The 14,219-nt window shown below is 56.7% G+C and overlaps 1 protein-coding gene across 2 annotated transcripts in view; it reads left to right on the plus strand.

The window, feature by feature from the left end:
* The window catches only part of ITPK1 (inositol-tetrakisphosphate 1-kinase), a 127,851-nt gene that overhangs the window by 18,502 nt on the left and 95,130 nt on the right, over positions 1–14,219 (plus strand). For both annotated transcript variants that reach the window (XM_084873647.1, XM_084873648.1), the window contains exon 2: positions 8,283–8,307. In XM_084873647.1, the coding sequence (XP_084729773.1) occupies positions 8,283–8,307 (25 nt within the window). The remainder of the gene's footprint in view (positions 1–8,282; positions 8,308–14,219) is intronic.

Raw genomic sequence — 14,219 nt, forward strand, 5'->3', positions numbered from 1 at the left:
CTGGGGCCTGAGTCCTGAGGCCAGCCCACTGCTCTGCTTGGGAGGTTCAGCCCATGGCTCTCTTCGGGAGGTCAGAGAGCTTCAGAGATGGGGGGCTCCTGAGACCCGAGCTCTAACACCCGCCCCACGTCCAGGCCTGCCCTCCGTGACGTGGGCATCCCGCCTCAGCTGGAATCCCTCCCACCGAGGGTGCTGACTAGCTCTGAGGCCTCGTGCATCTTCCTTCCTGTGGGAGCTGGCATCCTCTGCCCAGGCTGAGCTGAGGCCTGCTTCCTGTCCTCTGCTTTGTAGAAAGGGCGCCCTCTGCTCGGAGTGTGCACTCGAGGCACCATTGTCCTCCGGAGGAGCTGTCAGCCCCGGGGGAGGAGAGACAGGCACGCCAGTTCCTCCTGCTCCTGGGCCTTCAGTGACCCAGGGCACGGCCAGTGCCCGCTCCGCCTCTGAGGCCAGTCCCAGCTCCGCAGGGAGTGCCTTCTGCAGCCACCCCGGGGTCAGGGGTCTGAGGAGGGAGTTTAGTCCTCACTGGGGCAATGGAGGAGCGGGGAGGGGCAGCAGCTCTGTTTCTCCCCAGAAAGCCTCACCCCCGTAGACCTGGCTGGCCCCCCACCCTCAGGTGGGGTGGTCTCTTAGGGTCACATGATGAGGGTGGTCTTTGCTGGGTTAGGGTTAGTGTTTGGTGAAACACTTCTCTTAGCAAATTTCAACTAACAGTGTTATCAACTAGGTCACTATGCACATCACTAGATCCTACAGCCTTATTCATCTTATTGCTGAAAGTTTGTTCCCTTTTACAAAACACAGGTTGGGACACACACCTGAGCACTTACTTTTTTATCTAAAATATATTTTTATTCATTCTGAGAGGAAGGGAGAAGGAGAGAGATACAAACATCAACGATGAGAGAGAATTATTGATCAGCTGCCTCCTGCACATTCTCCACTAGGGATTGAGTCTGCAACTGGGGCATGTGCCCTGACCAGAATCAAACTGTGACCTCCTAGCTCAGAGGTCAGTGCTCAGTCGCTTAGCCATGCCAGCCGGGCCTGAGCAGTCACTGTGAGAGCGTGTGGCACCTTGAGGATGGGCGCAGAAGGAAGGATTCAGGCCTTGGGCAGGCTTCTCCCTGCCCCCATGGTGCCAAGGAGGGAAGTGTCCGCACAGGAATGCCTGTCATCTTTCTTCCTCTGGAGCTTACCGTGCTTTTTAGCCTGATGACAAATGACTTAGCATTCTTGGGAATGAGCAACTGCTGGGAAGGTTTTGAGCCTCTGAGTCATTGGCCCTGAGGCAGGAGGCTAGCAGCTGGAGGCAGTGGTGGTGGGAGTCCGAACCCGGCTCTTCCTGCAGCTTCTCCTGCTCTTACAACCTCCCCCTGCCATTGGGGGCCCGTCTCTATTTAAGGGAAAGAAAAATTACAGCACTTGCAAGGGGGTAGTAAGAATCTTAAAAAGACATCTAAGTAGAGAATGCTTATATTAAAAGGTAGGGCTGTGTCCAGCACCATTAAGGGAATTTCAACATTAGTTTTCAGATGAAAAATGTGGGGTGGTTTCCAGTCTGAAAGGGTGTCACTTTGGATGCAGCAGGACACATCCTGCCTCAGTTCCCCCCTCCTGAACGCCGAGGTGTGTTTAAAGGTGCCTCAGCAGCAGAGGCCTCTCCGCCATGGCGGCTCTGTTTTCGGGGGAAGGTGAGGCACCGCCTCTGCCTTCCGCCCACATCCTGGGCTCCTGAAGAGAAGCCGCTTCCCGCTTCCCGCTTCCCACCCCAGCGCTGGATTCGGCTCTGCAGGAACACGGACCCACGCCGTGGTGCACGGGGGTGCCTGTGGCCTGCCCTCCCTGCCTCCTCCAGGTGGGCACCGAGTGTAAGGGAAGGTTTTCAGACCCCAATTAGGGGGTGCCACCCCACCCTGCTCATAAAAGAAAAAAGAAAAAGAGAGAGAGAAAAAAGAGAGAGAGAGACATTTGGCAGCTTCTAGTTTATCTGGTTCTTTCCTGGAGCTGTCCAAACTATTCAAATGTTTGCGCTGGCTTTACAGTTCTCTTCATATGTTGCCTTTATATTGGGGCATTTCAGTTTCTGGAACTATTAATAGGAGGAAAATCCAAATTATGAAACTATCAGCAAGTGAACCAGGCTGCCCAGGAAGCAGACAGGCAGGGATGGCTCTGGGCTGGAGCCCGGCACTGGGAGGCTGGGAGGCTCGTTCAGCACGTACGCGAGAGCCCCGGCCAGGGACGGTCTGCCGTGGGCACTGTCTCTGCTCGGGCTCACCAGGAAGCCAAGCACAGAGCAGTCTTAGGTGTCAGAGGGCTGAATGCCTGAAGAGCCATCATTGCTGCCCTGGGGAGGGCCAGGCCTCTGTGAGGATGACGTCTGAGCTGTTTTTGATGGGTGAGCAGGAGTTTGCCAGGGAGGAAAGGAATTCTAGCAGAGGGAGCAGCTTCTAGCAGAGGGAGCAGCTTCTAGCAGAGGGAGCAGCTTCTAGCAGAGGGAGCAGCTGGTGCAAATGCCCTGTTGTGTCTGGCCTGGGTGTTTTTAGAGAACAAGGTCCGTCCTGGGAGGCTTCTATGAGAGGAGGGACGGGCGCTATTCCCCCGCACCCTCACCCCCACCCCCGCCCGATACCTTGTATGCTATACTTCCGAATGCCACGTGCCAGGCTCTGTGAGAATTTGGGATGCAGACAGGGGACACAAGCCTTGTTTCCTCAGTCAGGATGGGCCGGGTTAGGCTGCAATAACAAGCAACCCTGGGAGGTTTGCAACACCCTTCAGTGTTTACTCTGCAGGGCTGGTGTCCTCCCTGTGGGGGCTCAGTGCTGGTCTTCTGTATCCCACATTCTTAACCTCGGCACCGTGGACGGTTCAGGCCGGATAGTTCTTTGTTTTGAGGGGCTGTCCTGTGCATTGTAGGGCCTTTACTTTCTGGATGCCAGTCGAACTTTGCCTGGTTATGACAAAGAAATGCCTTCAGGTTATTAAATGTTCCCCGGGGGCAGAATTGCCCTGGTTGAGAACCACTGCTAGCCGGATAGTTTCTCTCTGGTCCCCGGCCTGGCCTCATCGCCACCCGCCCGGTTTCTTTCCAGGAATGGGTTTGGGCTGGCTGTGGGAGTTGTCGGTGTCATCGAGCTCCCGCAGTCGCTGAGGCCCAGGAGGACTGGCCAGGGAGCCGGGCACTGGCAGTTGAATGCTTCTCCTTGGATGTGATATTGGCCAAAGCAAGGCACCTAGCCCTGCCTAACCTGGGGGCGGGGCTGCACAGGGGATTCCCGGTGAGGAGAGCTGCCAGTGCTGGTGGCGGAGCTTTTAGCTCGGCCGCCTCGGCATCTGTGCTCCGTGCTGGGGTGCAGAGGCCCGGGGGGCGGTGCGGTGGGGGAGCCAGGGAGGGTGGGCTGGGGTGTTGGGCTGGGGTGGCTTCTGAGGCAGCGGGAACAGCGGGTCCTCTGCGTGCATGGTGAGAGGAGGCCCAGCCACCTGCTCAGGGAACCCCGGGTCCTTGGCAGGGCAGGGAGAGCGGGAGGAGGCTGCCTGCAGGCCTTGTGAGTATAAAGGGACTTTGTGTTGGGGCTTCTGAAATCTGGTGATTACCGACGTGTGCTCTGAACAGCTTGGACGAGAGCGTGCCTGGCTTAGCAGGGGCGTAATTACACGCTTCGCCTCTAAGTGGGTGTTAGCTCTGTGCAGGTGCAGCTGCTCTCTCCTAGCCCGTTGGTGGGGCAGCCTGCGTTTCTGGGCCGATTCCCTCTCCTGTGACATTGTTCCTCGGAGACCTGTCTCCCTGCACAGCCGGCTGGTCCCGTGGGCCCTTTCTTCGGGGGCGGCTTGCCAGTGGCTGAGACCTTGCACATTGCAGGAAAGCGGTTCCTGATGAGGGGCCCTGTTTTTTCAAGCTGCACTCGTTGGTCACTGCTCTACCCCCTTTGAGCTCCTGGAATTCCTCCAGCTGTTACTGGGCTGTCTCTCCTCGTTGGTCAGAGGGGACCTCTGTGTCTCGGCCTGCATCTCTCCCCCCTGCTGATGCACCACTTCACAGGCTTCCCTTGCTTGTAGCCCTCAGGTCTCATACCTGCCCAGAAAAGTCCTATTGGACCAAAAGATTGTACCCATTTAGCAGATGTGAAAGCTGAGACCCAGGGTGGCTCAGCAACGTGTCCTGAGCCTACTGCTGGTCGGAGTCCCAAGGTGTCTGGTGATAACCTTCCTGATGTCACACCCACGGCCTGTGCCTGGGGCCTCACATGGCCTTGTGGGATGCTTCTCCTTGCTGATGGCGCTGCCTCCTGGGCTTCTGGGAGCTCCTTTCTCTTCCTCCTGCCTTGGGTCGTCTTTGTCAGCTCCTTTGCCATCCCCTCTCCCTCCAGGCAGCTCACCCAGGGTAACTGTCAACTCCAGGACCAGGCGGCCACCGTTGCTTCCTGAGGACCTGCTGTAGTAAGCAGGGCAGTGGCCAGTGACAGAAACTCAGTGTAAACCGGTCTCAGCAAAACCCCGCAGCTGGAGGCCCCGAGAAGACAGGCTCCAGGCCATCGGGAGGTCACAGCCCTGACCCAGAGATGCTGGCCTTTGCTCCCGGCGTGACCTGAGAGTCTGAGCACAGAGCTGCAGTGGCTGTGGCCTGTGCTGCTGGCAGTCCCCAGGACCTATCCTGGGAAGGGTCAGGGATGGCCCGGCTCAGGGTGCACACCCATCCTACAGCTATGTGAGGTGCCGGCCACATACCAACCGCTGGAGGGGGCGTGGCAGCCCCTCAGCTGTTTGCTCTTCGGAGCCATGCAGGACTGAGGCGGGCAGTTCTGAAAGGCAGGAAGGCAGGGCAGAGCAACCCCTTGAGCTGGGTTCCAGGCTTCTCCTCATTTGACAGATGAGGAAACTGAGGCACAAGGTACAGCTGGGTCTGGTTCCATGCTCTCCTTTGGGGACGTACCCCACCTCTTCCAGTCCTGGGGGTCTCACCGCCTCTGGCACCACCATGGTTGCTAAGATGGCAGTGTGCCCAGGTTCTGTGAGATGCACTTTCCTATCCTCTCAGGGCTGCCTGGGGCCTGCCCCTGTGCCTGCACTGTGAGCATCACAGCTCTCTCTGGTTCTTTTGTGGCCTCTCCTCCTGTCCCAGGATCCGGCAGGGCTGCCCTGGAAGGAAACCTGCTCCCCTCCCGCTTTTCTGGGGGAAATTGGGTCCTGCCACCAGCAGCACCCGGCCGCTCCCCAGCGACACCTGGGTGCCTGACAAACTCCGGCGTGTTTTCCGGGTCCCGAGTCTTCAAACGGGCTTCGACTCCAATCGAATGTGCCCACGCATGGCAGTCCGTGGCCGGAGCGGGTCTGGCTCAGCTGCTCTGGGAGTTTGAAGCTCTCCCAGTGAGTCCCGAGCTCTCTCCTTCAGTCAGTGGATTGACTCACGTCCTTACCAGGCGCTGCTTCATGCCGGGCACTGGGAATGCCCGTAGCTGGTGTCACCTGTTGTTTAAAAGGCAGTTCAAACAAAGTCACTTCTCTGGTTTTTGAGATTATAGTAGAGGCACTTGGCACAGAATGCCAGAGATGCAGGGGCACGCACAGTGAAAAGGAAGTCCCATCCATCCCCGCGCCCCCCCCTCCACCCCCACCCCCCAGCCACACTTGCCCTCCGACAAGAGGCCACCCTGTCGACCATTTTCTTGTAGAGCTTTGGATTCTGCTTAACCCAGATAATGTCTGCTGCAAGGGGTTTGCAGCCTCAGGTCACGTAGCTGCTTCTTAGAGAGGTGAATGCCCTCTGTGTGCCGGGAGCACTTCCTCATTCTTTTCAGAGGGAAGGGAGGAGGGGGGGGGGGGGGGAGACTGAGAGGGAACCGTCCCTGCGAGAGAGGCACTCTGATTGGTTGCCTGCCTCACACACCCGACCAAGGTACGTGTCCTTCACTGGGAATGGAACCCAGGACTCTTCCTTCTGCCGGCCAACGCTCTTGCCACTGAGCCAAACCGGCGAGGGCCCTCATTCTTTTTAACCGCCGCCTAGTGTTCCCCGATGTGTGTGCCCCTTCTCTGGGGAGGGGAGAGGCCACTTTGCTGTCATGGACAATGTGCATGGCCGTTGACAGCCATAGCCTGGTGCATGTGGCATGTTTGCATGTCTGTGGGCGGGATCCTGGAGTTGGGGTTTCCATGAGGGGCAGCTAATCACCTGACAGCCAGCTCTCTGGTTTCTCTTTCCTCCTCCCGGCTCCTGCCTCCCTCCCTCCCGTCCTCGCCCTTCCGCCTTTGGTGTTAGGATTCAGCTTCTGGACTTGCTGGTCAGGGCTGGCGTCAGGCCTGCTGCCTGGGAGTGGAGGTTGCGAGCACCTCTGTCCTGCAGGAGTTCCGACGAGGAAGGAGCCCAGCAGGCTCTCGTGTTTTTCTGAGCAGCTGCCCCGTGTGCATCTTTCACCTGCCCCTCCTTGTCCCGGTTACACCCCTGCCCCTCCTTGTCCCGGTTACACTGTGGTCCTGGAGGATGCAGGCCGGGCTTGCCCAGCTCAGGCCTCTCTCAGCTTGCTCATCCGAGGAATGGGCCAGCATGCCCCTCCCTTGGTGCTGGGGTGGGGGGAGGGCATCTGTGCGGTGGGCACTGGGGCTGATCGGCTCCCACACCGGCCAGGGGTATGGTGCCCGCGGTAGGGCCTGGACTGACCGGAACTCTGCCCCCTCTTCTCTGCCGGAGTCGCAGTGTCTCCCGTTGGAGCCCTGAGCTGCCCAGGAACTGTGCTCTCCTCCTGGGAGGTCAACCCCACTTGGTTCTCGGCATTACTTTGTTTCTTTTATGTTTCGGGCTCCATCTGTTTTCAGAGTTAGAGACCTGTTTGTCTGCAGGGCTGGGGGAGGGAGCGCTGTCTGGGAAGATGTCACATGCGCAGTGGAAATGACTCGGCTTCCTCGGGAGAGTGACAGGCGCACGGATAATCTGGATGCCGCCAGGATTAACTCAGAGGGAAAGACTGCGGCCCTGGCCGGCACCCAGGGCGGCCTGCACCTGGTGTGGGTCACGTCCACCTGCCCTCTGGCTCCTCAGCGTCCCGGTCTTTCCTGCCCTGCAGCCCCACGCTGGTCGTTTGGCGCGTTCCTGGGGATCGCTCCCTCAAACGTTTAAGGTTTCTGTGCAGAAGCAGGAGGGGGAAGGCGGGGCCGGGGTGGGGGGTACACTGAGCCCAGCCTGGCTAGTTCCAGGTGAGTGCCGAGTGACGGTGGCAGTTTACTGTCTCTGATGCTCACGTGGGGCCAGGACAGCCTGGGCACGAGGCAGGGCTCCGATACAGTGTGGGGGGTGAGCTGGTGACCGGTGTGGCCCAGGCCCGGCGGTGCTGGCTGTGCCCCTGCCGCCAGTCCCAGTGGCCCGGGCTGTGCTGCGTGTCCGGTCTGTCCGGTGAGCCATCTCTGTTCACTCCTGCTGTCTCACGTAGCGGCTTCCTGTGAGGCATTTTTGTGCGAACCCAATCCTAACGGCTGAGGGGGAAGGGGAAGACCAAGGCTGGGAGATGCGGCCCGCCCTGTAGTCCTGCCTGCAGTGAGAATGTGGGGCGGGAAGGCCAAGGGGAGTGAACCGTCAGGGAGCCTTGGTTGCTCTGGGGAGACCCCCACCCCAGTTTGCAATGGGGCAGGCAAGTCAGGGCACTGGTTTTGGAGACCAGAGGCCCTGGGATGTGGCAGAGAGAGGCGGAGATGAGGCCCAGCTCCGGGGACATCGGTGAGGCTGAGATGGTTGAACCAGGGTCAGAGGGCGGGCATGGTGTCAGTGGGGTCAGAGATGGCTAGGGTGGACTAGCAGCCGGAAGGCCTGAAGGTTTGGGGGCTCCTGCGTGAGGGAGAGTGGATGGGCTGGAGGGGGACAGGCCGGGGCAGACCTGGGAACCAGGCCGGGGTGTGTGACCAGCGTTGGGGTGAATAGGAGAGTGGATATGGGGTGGGAGGGGCCTCGGGCAGTGCAGGCTGGCGCGGCCCTGACAAAGGCCTGGCCCCGGGGTGAAGGGGAGATGCTGGCTGGGAGGAAAACAGGTCTCGGAGGGACTCTGGCCGCGTCCTTCTGGGGAACACCCTCCCTTTCTGCCAGGAGGTGGCTTTGAGGACCTGGGAGTTCACAGGCCTTTCCCTGAAGGCGAGGCCGTTCTGGGAGCATGGCCTGAGAGGCGCAGCCGCCATGGCCTGAGAGGCGCAGCCGCCGGCTCTCCTCCCCTCCTGCCTTCAGCTGGCTGTAGAGAACCTTCTGGAAGGACACTTCCTGCCTGCCCAGTAACCTTTGTCTTCTTTGTTTTCCTCCACAGGAAGCGAGGGATAGAAGTGGTGCAGGTGAGTACGGGCCCTGCCTCCCCCTCCTTTCACGCTGGGCCTCTCAGCGCTCACCTCCTTCCCTCCTGGGGTCTGGGCGCACCAGGCCTTGAACTTCTCCCCACCAGCCTCGGTGACTGCCTCCTGGGCGGGGCTTGGGTGGGGCTGCTGGCCTGTCGGGTTCCTGGAGTTGCTGTGGCTTTGCCCTAGACGGAGCTGGCTGGGGGAAGAGATGAGGCTCTTGGGGGAAAGGGTGGGCAGGGTGAGGGGGCCATCGCCACCCAGCCAGATGTCCGTGGTCCTGATGCCCCCAGTTTGTCTGTGCCTGTCCTCAGGCTCTGCTGAGGGAGCACGAGGCTCCCCACCGCCCCTTTGCCTGATGGTTTGGTGCTGGGGGTGAGCCCTCTCCTATATCCGTCCCTCCTGTGAGTGGTGTCATCTCCCAAGACCACTTCTGTCCCCCCACTCCCAAGTCAGTGTGTGTACCTTCCCCCTGGCACCCTTTTCTGCTGTCAGGCTATACCTGACCTGCCCATGGGCCCCTGGCTCCTGGGTGGACTGAATTGGTGCGGGGCTGACCCCTGACCCCATGTTGCCTCACCCTAAGGTGGACTCGGGTTAGGTGCGCATTGGCTGGAGGCAGAAGGAAGGATGGACAGAGAGAAGCTCTCCAGGGCCTGGAGCTAACGCTGTGGCCCGGAGACAAGCGTACCAGCCTGCCCCGAGGGCGGTGGGTGAAGTGGGGGGACTGTCTGGCAGCCTTGGCTTCCCTTTTCTGTAGCCTGTGGGTTGAACTCGTCACCCGGAGGCTGAGGTTTGTTTTGGGGGAGGAGGCAATTTCTGGAAGCCTCCTCATGGCTCTAGCATTTTCCTCCAGGCTCTTGTCTCAGCGCGGTGCTTGGTCTGCTCTGAGCTTTTCTGTGGCCCTTACTTTCTCTGTACATCAAAAGGGGGAAGTCAGCATTCAGGGATGGCTAAGAAGTTTGCCTTCAGGGCATGTCTGATTGATTGGCTGAGGGTGCCTGCAGGATCCTAAATCTAACTGGCTGAAGGGAGGGGTTGATTGACAGTGCCTTTGGGGGCGGGGTCCTGCAGTGGGCAGAGGGGATTGGGGGGGGCGGGTAAGTTTGCCATTCTGGGCCAGGTGTCTCAGCTCCTTCCTGCTCCAGGACGCTTCGGCTAGTTTTTGCCTCTTGGTCCTCTCCTACGGTTACCTGGCAGCTCCTGGTTCCCTTGCAGATGGCTGTACACCACCCCGGCCTGGGCCCGTAGTCGGAGCTTAGTTTGCGAAGGATAAGGTGGTGGGACAGTCCCAATTTTTAACAATTTGTCCTGCGTCCCGCGGCGTTTTAAAAAAGTCCCGATTTTTGGAACAAATTGTTAAACATCGGATGTCTGGTCACCTTAGGGAAGGACCAAGTGCCTCCCTGAGGTTAGCTCCTGGGGTCCACTCGGAAATTCCAGTTGGGAGGTGTTTGTGGAGGAAGTGACGTTATGTGCCCACCAGCAGTCACGCTGCTTGGAAGGAATGGGCATGTCCCCCAACACCCGATTCCTGCTCACGCAGGTCCCACGTGGGACACGGGGAGGCCACCCCCGCCACTCGAAGGGGAGGCCCTGGAACCTCAGGGGGCGAGGGACAAACCGGGGGTCAGCGTGTTCAATTCACGTGGCCTCCCCGGGAGGATTTAGACTAAAACCTTTAATCCACTTAGCCTGTGGCTGCAACTGGAGACTGGAGCCATTATTTCAGAATTAAGTACCAGGCGGAAAGTTATGAAATCTTTCTGGACGTATCTGCTGTTCGCTTTATCTGCCATGGGGAGGAAGTGGTGGCTGGCGACCAGAATGAAGCCAAACTGGACGCTCTCCACACCGGCATCTAAAAATAAAACCCACCTCCACGCTTCTCTGTTCGCCTCTTCCTGGCGTCCCTGGGTGTTTGGAGAATTTGAAATTTCCAAGACACACTGAAACTCTCGTTGCAAAAATGGGAAGGGAATCCATTTAGCTGGTTTTTAAAAACCAGCCAGGCTTCTGTGTGCCAGGTCTCCAGGCTGCGGCTGCCGGAGACGGCTGGCCAGTCACTTAGGCGACCGTGACTGAAGAGGTGCCAGCATTTCCTGTGTCAGGTGCCCTGATGGCCGTTCTTCCCTTTTGTGCAGCCACCTAGTGCTGTGGGTGGAGTTTTCACGTCTGACTAGAGACGAGGAAACTGAGACTCGGCTGTTGTGACTTCTCTTGAGGGACTGAGCTGGTAAGTGGGTCGAGCTGAGAGTTGAATGCAGGTCTGCCTGGCTCCAAGGCCCGCATGCCAATAGGCTGTCTGTCCATTTGCTAAAGGCTTACAGGCCTCTCATTGTCTGGGGATTGGCTACTGTTTAACAAAGGATGTTGGGCCTGAAGTCAGGAATGGTTAGATCTGCAGTGTTTGCCTCTGCCATGGAGTCATTCTCTTCCTGCTGTTAAATGGCAGCAGTAAGAGTGAGGGTTTCACATTTACTTGGTTCTTTGGGGTTCTGGGCATGGACAGCATTTACTTTGAGCAAGCACGTGTGTGTAACCTCTCCAAGGCGGCGGTGGGAGCACATTTAAGAAGTCCATTTTGCAGCTTCTCTGCTTCCTCATGCTCATTCCTGCAGCCGACCTGCTGGGGGAGGACCTATAATAGTAAACTGTCCTTCTGGCCACCCCTTTGCATCAGCCTCCCTCCTTCCCTCCCACCTCCGCGGAGGCAGAGCACCGAGTGGGAGCAAGACACTTGGGTTCATGGTTCAGGCTGTGAGACCTCAGGCCTGTAGTCTAACTGCTCGGGTCTCAGTTGGCCCATCTGTTAGATGGAATAATAATGGTACCTGTTCGGTAAAGCAGGAGATACAGAACCTGGCCCGAGGGAAACTGGTTATCTGCAGCAGAACCGCACCCTCCTTATCATGCACCCTCATTATCAGATGTGAATCTGGTGTGTGACTGCACCCTCCTTATCACGCACCCTCATTATCAGATATGAATCTGGTGTGTGACGGGTAGGGGGGTAGGAGGAGGCTGTGTCATGAGGGATTTCGTGATCCTGGGGCCAGTGAGGGACTTCCTTTCTTTGCTTGCAGTGAAACTGAAAGAGGACTTGATTGAGTTGTCAGCTGATAGAACATTAACAACGATTTTTGAGAATAAATTACTGTAATTCTTAGCATATAATTCTGAAGGAATTCAGAGAATGTGCTGTGGTAAATCTCTTTCCATTTCATCTTATTTATTTGAATGAATGGTCTCAGCACTTACAGCTATACAAATTGAAAAATGGAGATAGAATTGATAATAAACTCAGTCTTACTCTAGCGATAGGTATTACGCATTCTGTGGATACAGGAAGTAGTTAAATTTCCACTCATCTCTTCTGAAATGTATTTCTAACAGTGTTTTAATTTTTTGTGCTTATTGTTAATACAAATTTGTAATATATTTCTGTGGTTTTAGTTATGTACTAGTAGTAATCTTTTTAAAAAATATATATATATTTTATTGATTCTTTACAGAGAGGAGGAGAGAGGGATTGAGAGCTAGAAACGTTGATGAGAGAGAAACATCGACCAGCTGCCTCTTGCACACCTCCTACCGGGGATGTGCCTCCAACCAATGTACATGCCCTTGACCGGAATGGAACCTGGGACCTTTCAGTCCGCAGACCATCACTCTACCACTGAGCCAAACCGGTTTTGGCACTAGTAGTAATCTTACCCAATAATGGACAAACATGTAAATTGACCATACCTCCACTACACCCACCAGCCAATCAAGAGTGATATGCAAATTAACCCAACAAAGATGACAGTTAATTTGCATATACAGGTAGGTGCTGAGTGCCCAGGGCAGGTGGGATGCTTGAGTCATTGCCATTGTGATGATGCAGGTGTTCCACCCCCAACCCCAGTCTCTTAGGGTCTCTGGGCAGCTTGGGAAGGTGGGGCCGGAGCGGAAAGAGGCAGCTCCGGGGTAGGGCCGGAGCCGAAAAGTGGTGCCGGCAGCCAGGGAAAGGAAGGCCCATTCTAGCACAAACCTTTGTGCATCAGGCTTCCAGTCCTATATAATAAAAAACTAATATGCAAATCGAATGGCGGAACGACAGGTTGCTATGATGTGCACTGACCAGGCGCTGCCCCCTAGTGGTCAGTGCACCAGAAGCCAGGCTCACGGCTGGCGAGCGAAGCTGCTGTTTCTCTGGTAGAGCCTCTCCCGCCTTCCTGGTAGCACTAAGCCATCAGTCGACATCCCCCAAAGGGTCCCCGATTGGAGACGGTGCAGGCTGCGCTGAGGGAACCCCCCTCTGTGCACGAATTTCATGCACCAGGCCACTAGTACGCAATAAAGACCTTCAAACATAAAACACACTGAGAATGGAAACATCTGAGGGATGTGGATTGGAAAGTTGGAGGAGGCAAAGGGAACATTGCCAACTTCCCAGGTGTTTAAGAATCTGATTCTGTAATTTTAAGATGGATGGTGGTTGCTCTCAAATCGCTATGATATTTAGATTCCATTGGATCCATTTAAAAGAGAAACAGTAACAGTTTTATTTTGAAATGTTAATATTTACAATATGTTGGAAATTACATCCTCTACAAGTATTTAAACTTATGATGAGAAATTTTAGATGTCAACTTGAAAATGTGCAAATAGGAACATAGTTTTAAACATTTATTTTGGGGGTTTGGTTTGAAGGCCGCTGCTTTCCCACATTACCCCTTTTACTTCTTAAAAAAATCAGGCCGTTCAGCAGGTACCACTGCAGAGAGAGATGGTGCCCAGCTCTGGGGCCATCATGCAGAGGCCCGGCCAGGCTGGACCACTCAGACTCCGGGGCCTCTGTGTCTACTGAGCATCAGAAAGGCCTCTGCCGTGGGCTTGTCTGCCAGCCGCTTGCCTTCCTAACCTGAGTCTGTTAGGCAAGGCAGTGGTCGGCAAACTCATCAGCCAACAGAGCCAAATATCAACAGTACAACAATTGATGACATTTCTTTGGAGAGCCACATTTTTTAAACTTAAACTTCTTCTAACGCCACTTGTTCAAAATAGACTCGCCCAGGCCGTGGTATTTTGTGGAAGAGCCACACTCAAGGGGCCAAAGAGCCACATGTGGCTCTTGAGCCTCAGTTTGCCGACCACGGGGCCAGGGATGCTTGATAATAAGGAGAACTTGCTGTTCTCTGCTCACGTAGTGTGAGAAGCCCCAGGTGAGGCCGAGGCGGGGGTGCTCGTGTTGGGCTCAGGCGAGCTACCGGAGAGAGCTGGGCAAGGGCTGTGGCATCGGATGCCCCTCACCTCATGTCCTGAGGGGCTGACTGCCTGTGGTGACGGCGATGGTTTCAGGCACCTGTCTTGAAGGCAGTGGTCTGCAGGTGCTCTGCCTCGGTTTCCTTCTCTGCACTCCTGTAATGAGGATGCTGGCCGCCCAGGCCCTCCTGACTCTACCATTTCCGGTGTTAACAGTTGGCTCACTCAGCCTTTGAGACGAGGGTCCCTCCCAGCCGGCAGGTGTGGGTTGGGCAGCTGGCCTCTCCTTGCAGCACCGTTCGGCAGTCTTTCCTGGGTGCCTGCCGTGTACCAGGCTACAGGTGCAGGATTCACATGGGTCAAGGTCTGCAGTGGATAGCCAGAGGCCAGGGTGGGTGGGGATCACTGGCATAGGCCCACAGGAGGGTCCTGACCCAGCATGGTAAGCCAGGAAGGCTTCCTGGAGCAGAGCAGGGGGAGCCTGGCTAGCGGTGATAAGCCTCACCCACCTCACAGACCGGGAGGCAGGACCAAGCCCACAGCCTGGGCCGGGCTGACTCCACTCTGCAGGCTCCTCTGCTCCTCCTGTCCCGGGAACAGCTAGCTGCTAAGATGCCCAGTGCCCAGCATGGCCAGCCACCACTGCCCCTCCACCCAGTGAG

Source organism: Pipistrellus hanaki (genome assembly GCF_964339955.1).
Source record: "Pipistrellus hanaki genome assembly, chromosome: 1".
Taxonomy (NCBI): domain Eukaryota; kingdom Metazoa; phylum Chordata; class Mammalia; order Chiroptera; family Vespertilionidae; genus Pipistrellus; species Pipistrellus hanaki.